Raw genomic sequence first — 19,627 nt, 5'->3', positions numbered from 1 at the left:
CCGTTGCCAGGGGCAACTGGCCCAGTAACCAATGGTAAAATTCCGGACAAGCCCCCAAATGTACTGTAGCAATATTTCCAGGCATTGGGCCTGACGTGGGTCTGCCATAGTCACCGGTAATACCAACAGCACATTTAAACTGATTTCCCAAGTGTGAGATCTGAGTCAAAGAACAGTCCAGCATCTTTGGTTTGTTTTATTTGATATAGGGATGGGAAAAGGGAATGAGTGGGATACTCCTCTCAAATTGCAAAAAATGGCCTGGTCATTAACAACTTTAAGACCGGAAGGATTTGCCCCCTTCCTGACCAGACCTTATTCGGCACTGTGTTACTTTAATGGACAGTTGCTTACTTTTGGTGGTATTTGATCACCTGTGCGATTTTTATTTTTTGTGCTAAAAACAAAAAAAGTGCGACAATTTTGAAAAAAAAAATATATATATATTTTTCACATACTGCTATATAACATTCCCAAAAAAGCAAACTTTTAAAATCAAAATGTTTTAACATTTTAGGCCAATTTGTTTTCTGCTACATATTTTTGGTAAAATAAATCACAATAAGCGTATTTTGATTGGTTTGCATAAAAGTTATTGCGTCTACTAACTAGGGGAAAGATTTGTGTAATTTTTATTGTTTTGTTTTTTTTTACTGGCAATGGCGGAGATCTGCCTTTTTTGCAACATTGCGGCATGATCGGACGCCTAACTGACATTTTTTACACTTTTGGGGGGACCAGTGACATTACTACAGTAATCAGTGCTAAAAATATGCACTGTTATTGTAATAATGCCATTGGCAGGGAAGCGGTTAACCCTGTGGGTGATTAAGAGGTTAAATGTGAGCCTAGGGGGAATGAGTATAACTGTGGGAGGGGGCGTGGCTTCTAAAATGTCCAAAGAGACATGTGATCCTATATAGCAAGATCACATGATCTCTATGATTATAACAGGGAGAAGAACAGTCGGCTGTGTTTACAACAACCAGCCCTCCTTCTCTCTTAGCGGGGAACGATCACGGGTGTCAGGCGGCGTGCGCTCGCCCCTTAGACTCACCAGAGTGAGCGCCGTACATGGCGGGCCGTCGTAAAGTGGCTAAGGGGGTAAAACCTTCCGGACCAGAAGTGGTTGAAGAAAAAAAAAACACGAGACTTTAGTATCACTTTAAATACCACTAAAAAAGCTCTATTTGTGTGAGCAAAATGATACAAATTTAGTTTGGGTACAGTATTGCATGACAGAGCAATTGTCATTACCAAGTGCGACAACACTGAAAGGGGGTAAAAGTGCATTGGTAAGTTTTGGCCCAGTAAAAGGGCCCACTTGCCGACCGCCCCACGCAGATTTACTGCGGCAGGGCAGCTCAGCTGCGCATAATCACGTACATGTACGTGATCATGTGCATGCGGTCTTGGCGGCGCCGTGCTCCCGCTGCGATTAGACACAGCAGGAGCTAGACCGCGGGAGGAGCGGGCTCAATTGCCGCCGGCCTCCAGTGATCTTCGGGTAAACTGACAGGAGAACCGCCTGCCTATGTAAACAAAGCAGGCGGCTCTCCTGTCAGACAGGCAGAGTGAGATTTTGTGAAACACTGATCTCTGTGTGCCTTTCACAGAGCTCCCCCTACAGTTAGTAAGCACAATTAGGCTCACACGTAACCCCTTGATCACCCCCAGTATTAACCCCTTCCCTGCCAGTGTCATTTATACAGTAACAGTGCATATTATTTAGCACTGATCACTGTATTGGTGTCACTGGTCCCCAAAAAGTGTCCGATTTGTCCGCCGCAATGTCGCAGTCCTGCTAAAAATCGCTGATCGCCGCCATTACTAATAAAAACAAAAAAGTAAAAATAAAAAAGTCCACAAATCTATTCCATAATTTGTAAACACTATAACTTTTTCACAAACCAATTAATATATACGCTTTTTTCTGATTTTTTTTTACCAAAAATTTGTAGCAGAATACAAATTGGCTTGAACCGATAAAAAAAATAGAGATTTTTTACATTTTTTTTGGGAATGTTTTATAGCAGAAAGTAAAAAATATTGTTTTTAAAATTGTCGCTTTTTTGTTTATAGTGCAAAATCTAAAAATCGCAGAGGTGATCAAATACCACCAAAAGAAAGATCTATTTGTGGGGGGGGGGGGGGGGGGGAACGAGACCAATTGTATTTGGGAACAGTGTCGCATGAACGTGCAATTGTTAGTTAAAGTACCACAGTGCTGAACCGCAAAACATGGCCTGGTCATTAAGAGTTACCTCCTTCCGGAGCTGAAGTGGTTAAAGTGTATTTTTTCCAAAAAATAATCGTGTTTGCAAAACTGCTGCGCAAATACTGTGTGACAAAAAAAATTGAAACAATTACCATTTTATTCCCTAGAGCAGTGATGGTGAACCTTGGCACCCCAGAAGTTTTGGAACTACATTTCCCATGATGCTCAACTACACTGCAGAGTGCATGGGCATCATGGGAAATATAGTTCCAAAACATCTGAGGTGCCAAGGTTCACCATCACTGTCCCATGGTCTCTGTTAAAAAAAAAAAAATATATGTTTGGGGATTATAAGGAATTTTCTAGCAAAAATACACAGATTTAAACTTGTAAACAAATATTGCCAGAAAAAGCCTGGTCTCCAAAATGGTCTTAAAAGTGCTGCCTGTAGTCAACAATGTTCCCCAGCCCCATACGGCTCATTAGATTTAGTGTAGGTCTGTCTATACAGAACAATGGGCGGTGTGTGCATCCCTCATCTCCTTCCTCCTCTATCAACGTCTCTATACGTGAGGAGCACACTGGGAACGCTCCCACAAACACTCCATCTTCTATTCTATTCATTTAGTCTCTCTGTTGCTATGGTCTCCAGAGTAGGTGACGCCATTTCCGGCGCGACATGATTCCGCCGTAAGGGTTTGCTGAGGTCTGCCTGTGGTTGACGTCACTTCCGGCGCGGACGGCGCTTCTCCGTTTGGGACTGCGGCTCTCTGTGGCGTTCTTCTCCGGTGTGCGGGCGGTGAGTGTTCCGTGTAGACGGATGTTGTGTGTGCGGTGTGTCCGTACAGCCAGGGAATCCCGGGCTCCCCACTGACAATTATACTGGGAGAAGTGAGAAGCCTGCCACTGCAGAGCTCCACCTGAGGGTGCTGGCAGGGCCCAGGCCTACGTACCTCCTCAATAACTGACCTGGGACAAGCCTCTGTCAGCTCAGGGGCTCCAAGTGTGGGTGTGTTCAGTCATTGTAATGTAATAGGGAGAGCAGCTGAGCTTTCCAATGAAAGTGATAATAAAGCTTTTTCATATAAATAATGAGCCCCACCCCCTCATATTATCTTCTTTTCCCTCTGGAATGTCTCATTACGTTTAGTTAGAGCCGATGTTCTGTCCAAAACTGCAATTTGCCAAAATCTCCAACCACGTCCCTTCCGGTGACTGTACAGCAGCAATTATTGGAGATTTGGACCAGTGTGTGTTTCCACAGAAAACAGTGTATGCACTGCGTTACATGCTATAAAGACTGGTCCACCCGCTAGTAACCAAAAACATGGCCGCCTCCAAGCCAGCGACAACTAGTGGGCGGACTAGCAATGTCGGCTTGTTATAGCGTGTACCATAGCATATACACTGCTGGGCTTCTCTAAAAACACCAACTGGGGGAAATCGCCTATGATTGTTGCTGAGTCACTGCAAGTGACGTGGTTGAACATTTTGGTGAGTTGGAGTTTTCAGCAGAACACCGGGTCTTTGCCAGTCTGCGAGTCCCCAGCGACATCATCGTAGATGTGGGAAGGCGGCTGTGACTCTGTTTAACAATGTGCATGCGCTTTCTGAATGGACCCACAGTCCCCTGGGATGTTTGATGTGTTCCAGGAGGATGTTGGGGGTGCTCGGGCAGAGCAGAAGTGGAAGGGGGGGATAGAGGGTATACGGAACTTTCCTTTTCAGATAAAGTTCTGTTTTAAAGTAAAACTGTAGGCCATTTTTTTTAAATTTTGGGTACAGTAAAGGAGGGTTAACAATGTAAGAAACCTCGAGCTTATGGTAAAGTGCAATTCAGTGTAGATGAATAAAGTATGGGTATGTGTACAGCTGCTGCTGAAGAATTAAAGCGGAGTTCCACCCTGGGACATTTTTTTTAATAAAAATACCCCCGGGACAGTCAGGGCTAGTACATTCCACAATGGCTAGCCTCTGATCTGTCCCGGGTTGCACTTACCTGTTAGGAGAAATACTTACCTTGCAAAAGTATTGTCCAGTGCTGCCATCTCAGGTGTGGGCAGCTTGAAGCCAGCCCGATCCTCTTCTGCGTCCTCTTCCGTCTTCTTCGGTCCCACGATGCACTGCACCGGCCCCGCCGTCACTTCCGGTGCGTGCGCGTCATCCCTCCACAGCTTCTGGGCATGCCCAGAAGCTGTTTAGAAGGGAATGACGCGCGCGCGCCGGAACTGACGTCAGGGCTGGTGCAGGCACATTGATTCCTGGGAGCGATGACGTTCAGCTCCCAGGAATCATTGCAAAGCCAAATAAGTGACGAATCGCCGTGGCCGCCGAGGGGAGGAAGAAGGAAGTAAGGTAAGTATATCTTCTTCTATACGAGGTAAGTAAAAAAAAAAAAAATTGCGATTATGCATTTGTTTTTCAGGTGACCCGGAGCGAGAAGATGGAGGTAAGTATAATTTTAGGGTGGAACTCCGCTTTAATAACGTGCACCATTAAAAGTGCTTAAGTGCTCAAAATAATGTCCTTGTAATCTTGAATAAACGTCCTTCGATAAAAGTGCAAAATAGGCAAAAGGTGACAAAGTGCTTCTGTGCTCCACTCTTGCAAAGAAAGTGCTTGTGCTCCCCCTCCTGTTTCCCTACTCACCAGAGCAAGATGCATGTAAGGCGGGGGGGGTCATTAGTCAGATCACTCTGCTGTGAATATACACTCCTGTGAAGCCAAAATGTTGTATTCCGGTAGTAATTGGTAAATGTATCTGCTGGATGCAGCCTGAGGAGATGTTGCTCTTGAAGTCCTTCATTAAAACAAAAAGCTATCCATAGTGAAGTATGTAAAAATATCCTTTTAATTGAGACATGAATTCTACTTACAAAACATGAAGTTTAAAAATGGCGCTGGTCGGCTCTGTGGTTGCTGCTCCGGCAGCGTGCATTCCACTGGCCGGATGTGACTTAGCACACTCAAACTCTCGCTAGATGCATTTTGCCCTCCCCTTTGGGCGTCATCTGTAGCTGACGTATTGAGCGTCCTATGGGCTTATATTACAGTACGGTGCGTAGCTGGGTGGAGTAGGGTACTGTAATATAAGCCCATAGGACGCTCAATACGTCAGCTACAGATAACGCCCAAAGGGGAGGGCGAAACGCGTCTAGCGAGAGTTTGAGCGTGCTACATCACATCCGGCCAGTGGAATGCACGCTGCCGGAGCAGCAACCACAGAGCCGACCAGCGCCATTTTTAAACTTCATGTTTTGTAAGTAGAATTCATGTCTCAATTAAAAGGATATTTTTACATACTTCACTATGGATAGCTTTTTGTTTTAATGAGGGACTTCAAGACCAACATCTCCTCAGGCTGCATCCAGCAGATACATTTACCAATTACTACCGGAATACAACATTTTGGCTTCACAGGAGTGTATATTCACAGCAGAGTGATCTGACTAATGACCCCCCGCCTTACATGCATCTTGCTCTGGTGAGTAGGGAAACAGGAGGGGGAGCACAAGCACTTTCTTTGCAAGAGTGGAGCGCAGAAGCACTTTGTCACCTTTTGCCTATTTTGCACTTTTATTGAAGGACGTTTATTCAAGATTACATGGACATTATTTTGAGCACTTAAGCACTTTTATTGGCGAACGTTATTTAGTTACTGTTGTGATTATTCACTTATATATGATATATACAGCAGCTCTGATAGTCACTGTTTACAGTAAAGGAGGGTTATCCCCTGTTGGTTTATTTTTTGCCACCTGAGCCCAATTGGGGAGATATCCCTTCACTTCCTGTCTCATAGCCAAAACAGGAAGTGAGAGGAAATCCTTGCAATTAAAGTGGTTGTAAAGGCAGGAGGTTTTTTTTATCTTAATGCATTCTATGTATTAGGATAAAAAAAAAAAATCTGTGTGCAGCAGCCTTCCTAATACCTGAGCCCATCTTGATCCAGCGATGTTGCACAAGAGACGTGGCTGTCTGGGACTCTCCCTCCTGAGAGTCATTGGCTCCAGCTACTGTCAAAGACAGTGGGTCAATAGGAAGAGAGGGGGCGGGGCGGGGCTGGGCTGCGGCTTCTTGTCTGAATGGACACAGGGAGCCTAGGCTTGGGTGCCCCTATAGCAAGCTGCTTGCTGTGGGGATACTCAAGGGGAGGGAGGGGCCAGGAGCTCCAGGCGAGGGACCTGAGAGGAGGGGGAGGATCGGGGCTGCTCTGTGCAAAACCACTTCACAGAGCAGGTAAGTATAGCATGTTTGGTATTTATCCACCTCCCACCCGTAGGGAAATAACATGAGTGGGATCTCCTCTCGTTCTGGGACAACGTCATATGACGTCGCCGCTCTCACACGCAACCCTGATCTTGGTAAAGAGCCGCATCATCGGCTGTAATCGGCGGTGTCTAATTACAGTTGGTCACATGTAAATGCGGAAGTGCCATTTATTGGCTCTCCTCACCTAACACTGACAGAGTGTGAGAAGAGGAGAGCCCATCAGTGGCATCTCCTCACAGGGAAGACTGTACAGGTAATCAGGGCACTGATTACAGTGCTGCCCCAACAGTGCCCAGCAAGTGATGACAGTCTGTGCTTATCAGTGATACCAATCAGTGCCCATCATTGAGTGCCGGTTCACACTTATGCGATGCGGGAAGGCTGCGAATTTGCAGCCTGTTCCCGCATCGCAAACGCACCCCTGGCAGTTCACACTGCCATATGCGATACGCTGAGGGTGTCAATGAAATCTTAACGACACCCCCAGTTTGATCGCATATCGCAGTGCGATCTTTACAGTTCGCACAGGATCGGATCGCACAAGTGTGAACCACTGTGCGATCCGATCCTGATGCGGCTGCAAAAAAGGGTCCTGTGCGTCTTTGCTGCGGGTGCAGTGCGAATATAGCCATACAAAGTGTATGGCTAAACTCGCACCGCAGAGCCGATCGCATGTAATGAAGGAGCAGTGCGCTCCAACATTACATGCAATCGCCGCAGCCGCACAAATGTGAACCGGCTCTGAAGGAGAAAAATTACTTATTTACAATTCTGACCAAGACTAAGAAAAACCTTGTTTTTTTTTTCTTCTTCTTTTTTTTTTTTTTTTGATTGTCAGTCTTTTTTCTTTTTTTTTTTTCTAGCAAAAAATAAAAAAAACAGTGATAGTTAAATGCCACCAAAAGAGCTTTATTTGTGTGAAAAAAATAAATATAGGTACATTGTAGCATGACCGCTCAATTTTCATTCAAAGTGTGACAGCGCTAAAAGCTGTAAATTGGCCTTGGCAGGAAGGGGATGAAAGTGCCCTGTATTGTAGTGGTTAAAATAAAATAGACTTTTAATATCACTTTAAAGCACAAGTTCACCTTAAAAAAAATAAAATAAACAAATGCACATCTTTTTGCAGGTATAAAAATGTGTATTTATAATTTTTTTTGTTAGAAGCCTGGAAAGCATTGTGCCCATGATCAGCAACAGCGCCTTGGTGGTTCATTGAGAACGACAAGCCGACTGCTGGACCTTGTAGTTTCCTGTTCACAGAACCACATGGCCATATTCTTTGCAGAGAATGACAGAGATCTGTGGAATAAGATCGCCTGTCACATCGGGGAGATTCAGGGGGGGGGTCAGTGGATTTATAACGCGTTACAAAGGTGAACTTATCCTTTAAGGGAATTCCTTAGGGACCCCCAGGTCACCAGAACTAGTGTCCCCATTGGAAGATTTCCGCTCTATTACCTTTCTGGGGGCAACCCAAAATTTTGGATTTTCTCTTTTCCTTTACTCTCAACAATAATGCTAAACAGGACAAATGGAGCAAATCTCCCTAACATGGGCAACAATAAAACTGTCAGGTGTTCTAATCCCTCTCCACTGTATCCAAAACTAAAGAAACTATTTTTCTTTAGTTATTTTTTAACTCCGTACCCAAACTACCCTTTTTTTTTGCTGGTGTCTCCCCTAGACTCCATTCCCACCTAGAATGTCCAGAACGTGCGACAAAGCGCACAGAAAAAGTGCTGCCCGGGTAGCAGATGTGCGACAAAATGCACCACACACAGGTTCTGGAGCTCCTTTGGTGCGTTTGTTACACGTAGGACAGCCCATTCAAGTTAATGAGCTGCCTTATGAGCAGAAATGTGCAAAAAAAAAAACATGAACAGAAATGTAGGGTTCCCGCTACAGGAAGATGTTAGTGCAACCTTAGCATGCTGACTGCTAAGGAGACACTTGTGTGCTCCTGGCTGGGGCTGTGTGCCTCCATTGATGTACTCAGCCATACCCCTACTCCCTCTTTACAGCAGTTTGATGAATGCAGCAGGTGCCACTCATTCCCCTCTGGGTACACAGATTGAAATTTGGTCGATTCAGCAGTGACCTTCCGAATTTCGATCCAAGTGGGACTTTCTCTGTTCCACGGAAGCTGATCGTTAGACCGGCTTCTGTTGAATGGCCCTCCTAGAAAACCAGCAGTCGATCAGCTGCTACTGCCAATGGCTGCAGTGCTGATCAGTGTATTCTGACGGGGGGATGGGAGTCACCCTTTCAGAATACAATAGTGAAGGGGAAGAGATCCCTGTATCCACGTTAGGGATAGACTCGTATGTTTTTTTTTCAGGGCTGATAATATTTTGGTCACAATGTATCTGCTGATATGGGCCGATATTTTGTACATTGAAAGTTTTGAAAAATAAAGACAATTTTTGACACATCTGGTACTGAACATTAACATTTTTTAACATGAAAGGCTCGTTCTTCACACCTTACCTGCATGAAAACTGATAGAAAACCGCACAGCTTTTACTTGCAGGTACATCAGTTTCAAATCATGTGAACAAACGAGTCCTAGAAGAGAATACAACTGTGAAAAATAAAGTTCTGGGTAAATAATAACTAAAGGCTTCCCAAACCAAAAATTACATAAACTGCTGCAGTAGTGCACTCACTGTCTGCAATGATTAAATCTAGTAGCTGCGCTGCAGTGCAGAAGACAGTGGACTGGACACTAGTACTACCCACTTTCAATACTCCAGTTAGGTAGAGCAATATTATAGTGCAGAAAGCATAATATTTACAATATCGGTAATATCGGCAAGTTCCGGGGCCGATACATCGGGAAAAGTGAATATCGGCCCCCCAATAATTGGCTTTGCCGATCATCGGTCGATCCCTCATCCACATCTCTTGTGTGGATGTGAGAATCTCAGGTGTGTTTTTTTTTTTTTTTTTTTTTTTTTTTTTTTTTTCTTGTTGAGCCTGCTGGTTGTTAAACAAAAGAACATAAAACTCAGTGTTTACCTGGCTTTAGTCTCTCATATATTACAAGAACGTTCTGGAAATGGCAAGGATTGTCCTGGAGCCAGAGGAGGTGACAAGACCACACAGGTGTCTGGAAATGGGGAATGTGCAAAGCTAATCAACATTAAAGTGACACTAAATTATATCCTTATTCTGTTTTTTTTTTTTCTGCCTCCTTGTAATGTCCTCTGTGAGCTCTCGAACCTCTCCTTTTCCGTCTTTCTCCTGTTGTTTGGAATGAACTGTGAATGTTTCTTGCAGTCATGTGCACTGCTCAATGAACTACAAATTCCATAGTCCATCTCAGGAGCAAGCAAGAGCAGTTGGTTACATTCCTACATACAGTGGGACCCTGGAGAATAAATGTAGCCCCCCAACCCCCTCTAACAGGAAGTCAGATCACAGCAGCAAAGAATTAAAAAATAAAATGGAGATTTGAAGGAGGCTGAGAACAAAGAAGGTACTTTTGTGAGTTAAAGTGGAAGTTTACCCACAACAACTGGATAAAAAATGTTCTTTAGCTTTAATAATTCTTCTATCAAAATGAGTGTGTGCTGTAAATTGCCTCTAGCATTGCTCCTGTTTCTTATTGCAGGGGGGCGCCATTGTGCTGAATCCCAGAGGCCCCTGAGCAGCAGTGAAATATTAAATTAGAACTTTAATCAGAAAATGAAGTCCTGCTAAATCACTTCAGATTGGCTCCTTTTAGGGCTGTCAGGACGCGTCGGCGTAGTTGACTACGTCGACTACCAAAAATCGGCGACGTGCGTGAAAGGCGTTGACGCGTCAACACGTGACGTCACACGTCCCCTGGCCGGCCGCAGCGCCGCTTGACCGACACCCGCTATAACACTCACTGCTCCCTGCTGTGAACGGGATCCGCGACATGAAGATCTCGTGCATGACCCTCCTGACTGCCGCCATCTTGGTGACCTCTAAGCTCCACCTTGCGCAGTGACGTCAGAGGTGAAGATGTCGGCGGCCGTGCTGGAGGGGGAGGAGGCTTTCCGGAGGATTTTCCGCCTGTACCGGAGGAGTCCCGAGGCCGAGGGGGCCGTCATCTTCCGGCCCGGGGAGAAGGGGGTGAGAGATTATAAAGGGGAGGGGGGGATCTCAAGAAACATCAATTATAGAGAAGCTGTCACTGCATTGTATGCATACAGGTCCTCTTCACTGTACCCCCCCCCCCCAACCACCCCACAATCACAGGACACCCCAACCACCCCGCAATCACAGGACCCTCCTCCCCCCCAACCACCCTGCAATCACAGGACCCTCCTCCCCCCAACCCCCCCCCCGCAATCACAGGACACCCCCTCCAACCACCCCACAATCACAGGACCCACCCCGCAATCACAGGACCCCCCCCCCAACCACCCAGCAATCACAGGACCCCCCAAACCCACCTCGCAATCACAGGACCCCCCCTCCCCTACTTACTGAGGGGTCTGTACTGGGAGGGGGGCTTACTAAGTGGTCTGTACTAGGTGGGAGGGCTTACTGAGGGGTCTGTACTGGGAGGGGGGCTTACTAAGTGGTCTGTACTAGGTGGGAGGGGCTTACTGAGGGGTCTGTACTGGGAGGGGGGCTTACTAAGTGGTCTGTACTAGGTGGGAGGGGCTTACTGAGGGGTCTGCACTGGGAGGGGGGCTTACTAAGTGGTCTGTACTAGGTGGGAGGGCTTACTGAGGGGTCTGTACTGGGAGGGGGCTTACTGAGGGGTCTGTACTGAGAGGGGGGCTTACTGAGGGGTCTGTATTAATTACAGGATTAATTAGCTAATCAAAAAAACACTCAATTAAGCAAAAAAAATAAAATAAAAATAATCATTAGATTAGTCGACTAATCGTAAAAATAATCAATAGATTAGTCGACAGACAAATTAATCATTAGTTGCAGCCCTAGTAGGGCTGCCACTACGCGTCGACTACGAAAAATCGTCGACGTGCGTGAAAGGCGTCGACGCGTCAACACGTGACGTCACACGCCCCCTGGCCGTCCGCAGCGCCGCTTGACCGACACCCGCTATAATAACACTCACTGCTCCCGGCTGTGAACGGGATCCGCGACATGAAGATCTCGTGCATGACCCTCCTGGCTGCTGCCATCTTGGTGACCTCTAAGCTCCACCTCGCCCAGTGACATCAGAGGTGAAGATGTCGGCGGCCGTGCTGGAGGATTTTCCGCCTGTACCGAAGGAGTCCCGAGGCCGGGGGGGGGGGGGGCGTCATCTTCCGGCCCGGGGAGAAGGGGCTGAGAGATTACAAAGGGGAGGGGGGATCTCAAGAAACCTCAATTATAGAGAAGCTGTCACTGCATTGTATGCATACAGGTCCTCTTCACTGTACCCCCCCCCCCAACCACCCCACAATCACAGGACACCCCAACCACCCGGCAATCACATGACACCCCGCAATCACATGACACCCCACAATCACAGGACCCTCCTCCCCCCAACCACCCTGCAATCACAGGACCCTCCTCCCCCCCCCAACCACCCCGCAATCACAGGACCTCCACCAACCACCCCGCAATCACAGGACCCTCCTCCCCGCAATCACAGGACACCCCCTCCAACCACCCCGCAATCACAGGACCCCCCCAACCACCCCGCAATCACAGGACCCCCCCAATCCAACCCGCAATCAAAAGGACCCCTCCCCTACTTACTGAGGGGTCTGTACTGGGAGGGGGGCTTACTAAGTGGTCTGTACTAGGTGGGAGGGCTTACTGTGGGGTCTGTACTGGGAGGGGGGCTTACTAAGTGGTCTGTACTAGGTGGGAGGGCTTACTGTGGGGTCTGTACAGGGAGGGGGGCTTACTAAGTGGTCTGTACTAGGTGGGGGGGCTTACTGAGGAGTCTGCACTGGGAGGGGGGGCTTACTAAGTGGTCTGTACTAGGTGGGAGGGCTTACTGAGGGGTCTGTACTGGGAGGGGGGCTTACTAAGTGGTCTGTACTAGGTGGGAGGGCTTACTGAGGGGTCTGTACTGGGAGGGGGCTTACTAAGTGGTCTGTACTAGGTGGGAGGGCTTACTGTGGGGTCTGTACTGAGAGGGGGGTTTACTGAGGGGTCTGTACTGAGAGGGGGGCTTACTGAGGGGTCTGTATTAATTACAGGATAAATTAGCTAATCAAAAAAATACTCAATTAAGCAAAAAAAATAAAATAAAAATAATCGTTAGATTAGTCGACTAATCGTAAAAATAATCGATAGCTTAGTTGACAGACAAATTAATCGATAGTTGCAGCCCTACTGCAATGTATTGCATTTCATTCTTGGGTTTCGTTTTCCTTTAGGAAAATAAATACTAATTAACGACTTACTGCTCAGGCATGTATATAAACGTTGGCAACTTGCTTCTGGGTTTTGGAGCTCATGGGCGTACCCCTTTGTGACCCATGCTGTGGTATTTCATGGTGTATCAGCTGGGGCCTGCTAATTGGCTGGCAGCACAGAGTCCTGTATTTACAAACGAGCCATGTATACATTACACTTGTTAGGCACACAGTTAACCCCTGGAATGCCTCGTATTGCGTAAGTTCCGGTGTATATATACCATAATTTGTAGATTCTATAACTTTTATACAAGCTAATTAATATAAATTCATTGGGATTTTTTTTTTTTTTTTTTTTACCAAAGACGTGTCAGAATACATTTTGGCCTAAATTTATGAAGCAATTTGACTTTATTTTATATGTTTTACAACAAAGTAGAAAATATTGTTTTTGTTTTTTTTTTTATATAAAAAACCCAGTAGTTTCTCAGATCCTACCAAAAGAAAACTATCTTTTTTTATTAAAAAAAATATAAATGTCAATTGTGTACAGTGTTGATCGCTCAATTGTCTGTTAAATTAGCGCAGTGCTGTATAGCAAGAAATGCCCAGGTCATGAAGGCGGTAAAACCTTCCAGAAATCAAGTGGTTAATTTAATTATTTTAGAAAACATCCTTAGTTTACAGAATTTTGTTACTGCTCACAACCAAATTTTATCTGCATGTAAACAGAAAAAAATCCAGTGTAGGCTAACCTGCATATAATGCTCATGCATTTTTGTTGTTCTTCAGTATTTAGTGGAAGAAAATGTCAGACAGCGAGGACAGCAATTTCTCAGAGGAGGAGAGTGAGAGGAGTAGTGAGGCTGAAGAAGTAGAGGAAAATGAGGTGAGTGGCTGTCTCTTTTACTGCATTTATTATTTGTTACTTTTTTTTTTTTTGTATTCCTGATTATCCTATTCGGATTAGTGGATTCTTCTAGAAATGTTAGCATCAATGCATTCAACTTTTTATGTAGCGTTGTGCAATTAGCTTCCTCTTTTGAAGCAAAGTTTTCATTCCTCTCAACCGAGATACTACACCTCTTATCTCTTAGTATAAAAGAAAATGTGTGTTTTCCTGTTCACACACTGCTATGTCTGACAGCCTTCCTGCTTCTGCTCGGGCAAGTTTGGTGTTTGTAACTTTCTGTACAACTGATGACTTAACTGAGGTTCACACTATTAAGGGTGCAGGGATGCATGTAAATCCTCTGCATTCCTGCAAACACAGTTTACTATGCTTCAGTGACAAATAAACACTGTGTTCTTTTAGGAAATGAAGGGGCTGATAAATATGACATATTTACTGGCCCATATCCTAAAATGATTCGCATGTGCCCTCAGTAGGTGCCAGCCGGGGGGGGGGGGGGGGATCTGGCTGCGCTTTGAGGGAAAGGGTACAGTACAGAGGGGGGCCCAGACAGCAAATGAAAAGGGGGTCCACAAGGGGGGGCCAAACAGGGGGGTGGGGGTGATCAGAGCAGTGGTAGGGGTGCAGATACTTGAAACTGATCCCCCTGCAGTGCAGCTGGAGGGAAAGCGAGGAGATGTGCCCGGCAGCACTGCACGGAGAGCAACAAGAGGATCGGCGTCAGCAATAAGGCAGTACAGCCAGCTCTCCTGCTCAGAAGGTGCCCAGGCCCCCCTTTTGAACTGATGGGGCCTGGGCTCAGTACAGGAGGCCAGCTGTACTGCTTTATCCACAGTCCTGGCTGCACCATCTGCTACAGTGTAAATCTAGCCAAATAGGTTGTCCTTGCATGTTTTTTTGAGCCTTTTTAAAAAGTTATTGCAAATTAAAGTGTGAGAAGATGCAAGCTGCCCTTCTTCTATACCCTTCCTCCTCCCTAACCTGACAGCAAACAAAGCACCAGTCTCTGTGTTTTGCAGCAGAAATGCAGAAGGGCAATTATTTTATAAATGCAAGTCAGTTCCTTTATAAGCCCAAGTGTGACTGGTTTGCTTTAATCTGCAGAGTGTGTGCAGTCTATACATGGTATTTGTGTTGGATCACAGGAAGCAGAAGAGGAAAGGGCCAGTGCTGCTGGCAGCGAGAAGGCTGAGGAGGAAGAGGTGGAGGAGGAAGATGAGGAGGAATATGATGAAGAAGAAGAGGAGGATGATGATGACCGTCCTAGGAAAAAACCCAGACATGGAGGATTTATTTTAGATGAAGCCGGTAAGAGCTTTTGACCTCAATCTGCAGACTGTAAACACTTTTTTTTTTTTTTTTTCTTCTTCTTATGTAGTTTTACATAAGTGGCATTCTACCTCTTGGTAGTCTGCTGGAATTTTTGAATCTCACAAGCATTAATTATATTTGTCTCCCCCCAGATGTGGACGATGAGTATGAAGATGAAGATCAGTGGGAGGACGGAGCAGAAGACATTCTGGAGAAAGGTAGTGTTATGGTTTCACTTGGGTCCTTCTGGCTTGCATGCTTTCTTTACTTTGCAAAGTTCTTCTTGTATGCTTAGACTTAAATAGTTTTCTATACTAGACACATCAAGAACCCATTTGCTATAATTGAAGGAATTTGTGTTTGGGTCATATCTTGTTGTGGTGTTTATTTTTGCTTTATTTAGACTTTGGGTTCCATATGTCTGATAGGTGCTTGAAGGCTGAAGGGATATTGTTTGTCTACAAAAAAACCTACTCAGATAATAGGCTACTGTCTGTGTGTTGCGCTCTCATGTTATGTTCCTTATGTGGTTTTTAGAATCTCACTCTGTGTCTAGTCTAGTCTTAATAACTGAATGCTCTTCAGTGGCTACAGATCCTGGAATTCATAGACTCTTTATACTACTGAATGTTTTATAGTCCATTTATGGTGTGTCTCCATGTCTAGTTTAGGCATTTTAAATGTGTTGTCTTGTCATAGGCCTTTGATGCTATGTTTCTTACCTTTCGATGCTTTGTTCGCTGCCTAATGCTAGGCAGAGGTGGACAAGCCAATGCAGATACCAGGCTCCAGGTTTTAGGTTCACCATTAAAAAAAAATGAATGCATATCTTTTTGCAGATATAAAAAAATGTGCATTTTATTATTTTTTTACTAGAGCCTGCAAAGCAATTCACCCACAATCAGCTATGTAAGCTGTCTGCCTGTACCCCATATGAGCAGGCAGTTACTGCCCAGAAGCATCAATGCACTACCTAGAGTGCTCAACAACGCACTGGTAGTTCATTGAGAACTACAAGCTGACAGCCTGCAAAGGCTGTCGGTATTGATAGTTCTCCCATTCACAGAACTCTGTGATTGAATGACACGTCCAGGCAGCCGGGGCTCTGCATGGCCATGTTTCTTTTAAAATAGTGACACAGAGATAGGGCAGAAGATCCCCAGCTCGCTGTCACTACAGGCAGCTTATTTTGGGGAGATGCTGCAACAGTGTGAACATGTAACATTTTCCTTCCTAAAAACAGGTGGAACGTGTAATGTGTTCCCAAAGGTGAACTCATCCTTTAAAGCGATAGTTACCCGCAGTTGATCAGAAAAAGGAAAAAAATCCCCTGCCAAGCAATGTCATAATATGCTAGTGCGCATCTTCATGATTAGCCAGGGGCAGAGCCGCCCTTTACAGCAGGGGTTCTGAAGGTCCGGAACTGTATGCTGGACTTTCAGAGCGCATGCATCGGTGATGTCGCCAGCTAGATGCACTAGTCTGAATATCTCTTAAACTGTGCAAGTTTAGGAGACATTCACAGTACTTACTGGTAAGCCTTACTATAGGTTCAAGTGATAGAACAGAGTTTACTACCACTTTAGGGGCCACCATGACTATATTAAGAGCAGCAGGCATGTTTATTGGCAAGATCAGGGAAAGTCAGCAAAAATGTTACTTTCTGCATTTTGGCTACCTGGTTCCTGGGATTTGTCCAGGCCTCATCTCGTTAATAGGCCAAACAAATCTAGGGTGCCAAGAAGCCAACGTTTTAACTAGAATTGGATGTTCCTTGAATATGTTGGTTTTCTATATATTCTTTGGTTTTGATTGATTGGCTTCTGAATTCTTTGTTGTCTTGTTTATCATTGCAATCATCTAATCGTGAAGTTTAGATGATATGTCCTTGTCTTATCGCCTTTAGATGCTACTGATGCTTTTTTTGGGGTTGTACATAGTGTGTAAATATCTGAGCCTACACATGAGGTGTAACTTATCTGTCACACAACACTTTTTTTGTAGTTTGTATGTGGGGCTCAGGAATTGCAATATTGAAGTTGTTCGACATCAGTTATGCTAGACATTGACTTGGTTTATCTTTTTAATCTACTGCATGCTTTCCTTTTAGTGTCTGGTAATGAATCCTTCTTCTTGTGTGTGATGCTTTAGTTGTTGTATGTGTTTATTTCATATCCTGTTTATTTAATTCATAACTATTGTTTGTGAAAAGGAATTCCCTTTCCAAACCTGATGCAGCCCATACATAGGACACACAGACTTTATCGTATTATCATGGTATATTCGTTTATTACATCATGTGATAGTTCATAGCTCTCTACCATATACTGTATGTGTCTGTGCTTTTGCACAGATATAGTATTGCTCCAGGTGGAAAATGTAGGGCTGTGGTTGGTCACTTTTTGAATAGGTTCCTGTACATTTCCCCAAAACTTTTTACATCACTACCACATTGCTAGAAGTCTGTCAAGAGGTTTTTTTTTTTTTGGCTTTTAATTTAAAGGATTTCCAAAGGCAGAAGGTTTTTATTTTATCTTTATGCATTAAGATAAAAAGTCTTCTGTGTGTAGCAGCCTCCCCAGCACCCCCAATACATACTTGAGTCCCATCTCTATCCAGCGATGTCCACAAGTCCCTCGGCCCTCCGGGACTCTCCCTCCCGATTGGCTGAGACACAGCAGCGGCGCCTTTGGCTCCCATTGCTGTCAATCAAAGTCAGTCAATCAGGAGAGATGGGGCCGAACGGGGGCTTTACAACCACTTTAAAGTTATTGCATTGCTAATGCAATATGATTGCACAATTTTCTTTTTTTTGAGTACTACTAGTAGTAGTCAGCTGCTCAGCAGCATTGTACACACCAGGGATTAGGATTTCTGCACATTGAAGCCTAATGAGAGCATTTGCATAGTCTATCATTTGCCATTGGGCAGAGATTGAGAAACGATATGTGAAGTTTAATTCTGTCCAATTATTTTATTTTTTTTTAAATTTGGCAAAGAGTGTGTAGGAGGAGATAAGTTTGTTCTCGTCTTTAGCCTTTAGAGCCATTTGGTTATTGGCGCTTTTGATTGGAGAATCAGAAAAGATGAGGAATCTTCATAATTCAGGAAGGTACATGATTTTGTGAGCAAGATTCTGGTCTAGGCTCAGTAGGATTACACAGTGTATAAAGCAGTGCTGTAACAATGTGTAAGGGTGGGACACAATGTAAGATAATGGCTCAGGTGAACAATTCAGCAGCCCCAAATTGTGATACACAACCATTCAGTGTCTGGTAAACATGTACGTGTATTTAGTGTACATTTTCTTTTGTTTTGGTTAATTGCAATGGTAAAGGAGAGCTCTGACCTAACAGATGAACTGCAGTAAACAGGTCTGTGTTGTGCAATGAACTTTGTGTGTTCCCTGTATTTGCAGGCATTGTAAGATGCTGAGCATCAAACCCCTTCAAACTTACCCATCCTGGAATTGCAGTCCCCACTCACTGTCCTGACAATCTTACTCCAGTCACAACTTTTTGTTTGGTAAAGTAGGGAAGTGTTAGAACCTCTGTCAGGTTTTTCTTGTTCATGTTCCCGCTTCAAGACTCTGTGATAAAATCTCACACTTTTGCCATTTGCCAGCAGTGGACTCTTTTGGGAGATTTCCTCTTTCTATCTGTTCTGTTGGAGACTGTCAACAATGGAGTTTCTTTAATTCCTAGTGACCGCAGTTACCAAGACCAACCATAGGGGGAATATCCCAATTGGGAACACAGAGCGATAAAAACCTGACGTTTTAATCCTTTTACCATGCTGCAAAATTAAAAATGATCAAATTATATTACCACTGACATGTAAATGGTTAAAAGCTGTTGTGCAGTGCTAAACTCTCCTGCAGGAACTGGAGTTGCAGGGTCCCTCAAGTGGCTGGTCATGTGATCTTTGCAGAAATAATCACATGGTCTGACAAATTGCTTTAGGGTTCTGAGGTTCAGGCAGAGCTAGCCAGTCAGTGGCTGTGCATCAGCATTGATCCTTCCCTTTAGTGGAGACCACAAGACATTGTTCACATGACTCACTGCTAGAGGATCTTGGAGCACTGATTTCTTCAGGAAAGGTAAGTGTTTCTTAAATTCCTTCCATTAATGAGAAAATTACAGTAGGATTGTCAGAGGTGGTGAATGTTGCTTTAAGACAAGTCCACTTGAAATGGGATTTCTTGTTTAAGATAGGATTACTGTCTTTTTGGGACACATCTTTGCAGTAGACACTCTTTCTACTGCTTATAGGTCTCTGCGGGTTGAAATGCAGATACTGAATCTCACAAAGCTCCGCCATAGTATCTTATGGATGATTTATAGTCATGGTATTAAAATCTGGGGCAAATTATCAGGGGCCTGTGTTTTTCTACTGCACAGTGGAGTCCCAAATTAAACTGAAAATCCACTTTAAAGATTATTTTCCCCTTAAATAATTTTTAACTGTTGTAATGAGGTAGGTACAACCTTTTAAATACAGTCCCTCCTTCCTCCCAAGTTAGCACTGCTAACTTTTTATGCGCTCTGGTTGACCTGTAGTATGATGTCCTGTGGGCTTTAGAACCAGAGGTGGGGTTACATTACTTATCAAAAG

The 19,627-nt window shown here is 44.6% G+C and overlaps 1 protein-coding gene across 3 annotated transcripts in view; it reads left to right on the top strand.

The window, feature by feature from the left end:
- The first annotated feature begins 2,958 nt into the window (after positions 1-2,958).
- The window catches only part of SUPT5H (SPT5 homolog, DSIF elongation factor subunit), a 62,097-nt gene continuing 45,428 nt past the window's right edge, over positions 2,959-19,627 (top strand). For 2 of the 3 annotated variants that reach the window (XM_082262872.1, XM_082262870.1), the window contains exons 1-3: positions 13,567-13,678; positions 14,848-15,010; positions 15,166-15,231. In XM_082262872.1, the coding sequence (XP_082118998.1) occupies positions 13,598-13,678; positions 14,848-15,010; positions 15,166-15,231 (310 nt within the window). In that variant the 5' untranslated portion in view covers positions 13,567-13,597. Of the gene's footprint in view, positions 3,018-13,566; positions 13,679-14,847; positions 15,011-15,165; positions 15,232-19,627 lie in introns of those variants that run through there. The other variant, XM_082262871.1, reaches the window with a different exon arrangement.

This window comes from Pelophylax lessonae (genome assembly GCF_965119305.1).
Source record: "Pelophylax lessonae genome assembly, chromosome: 7".
In the NCBI taxonomy this organism is placed as follows: Eukaryota; Metazoa; Chordata; class Amphibia; order Anura; family Ranidae; genus Pelophylax; species Pelophylax lessonae.
The sequence above is the reverse complement of the archived record's forward strand: the minus strand, read 5'-3'. Positions and strand labels throughout refer to the sequence as shown.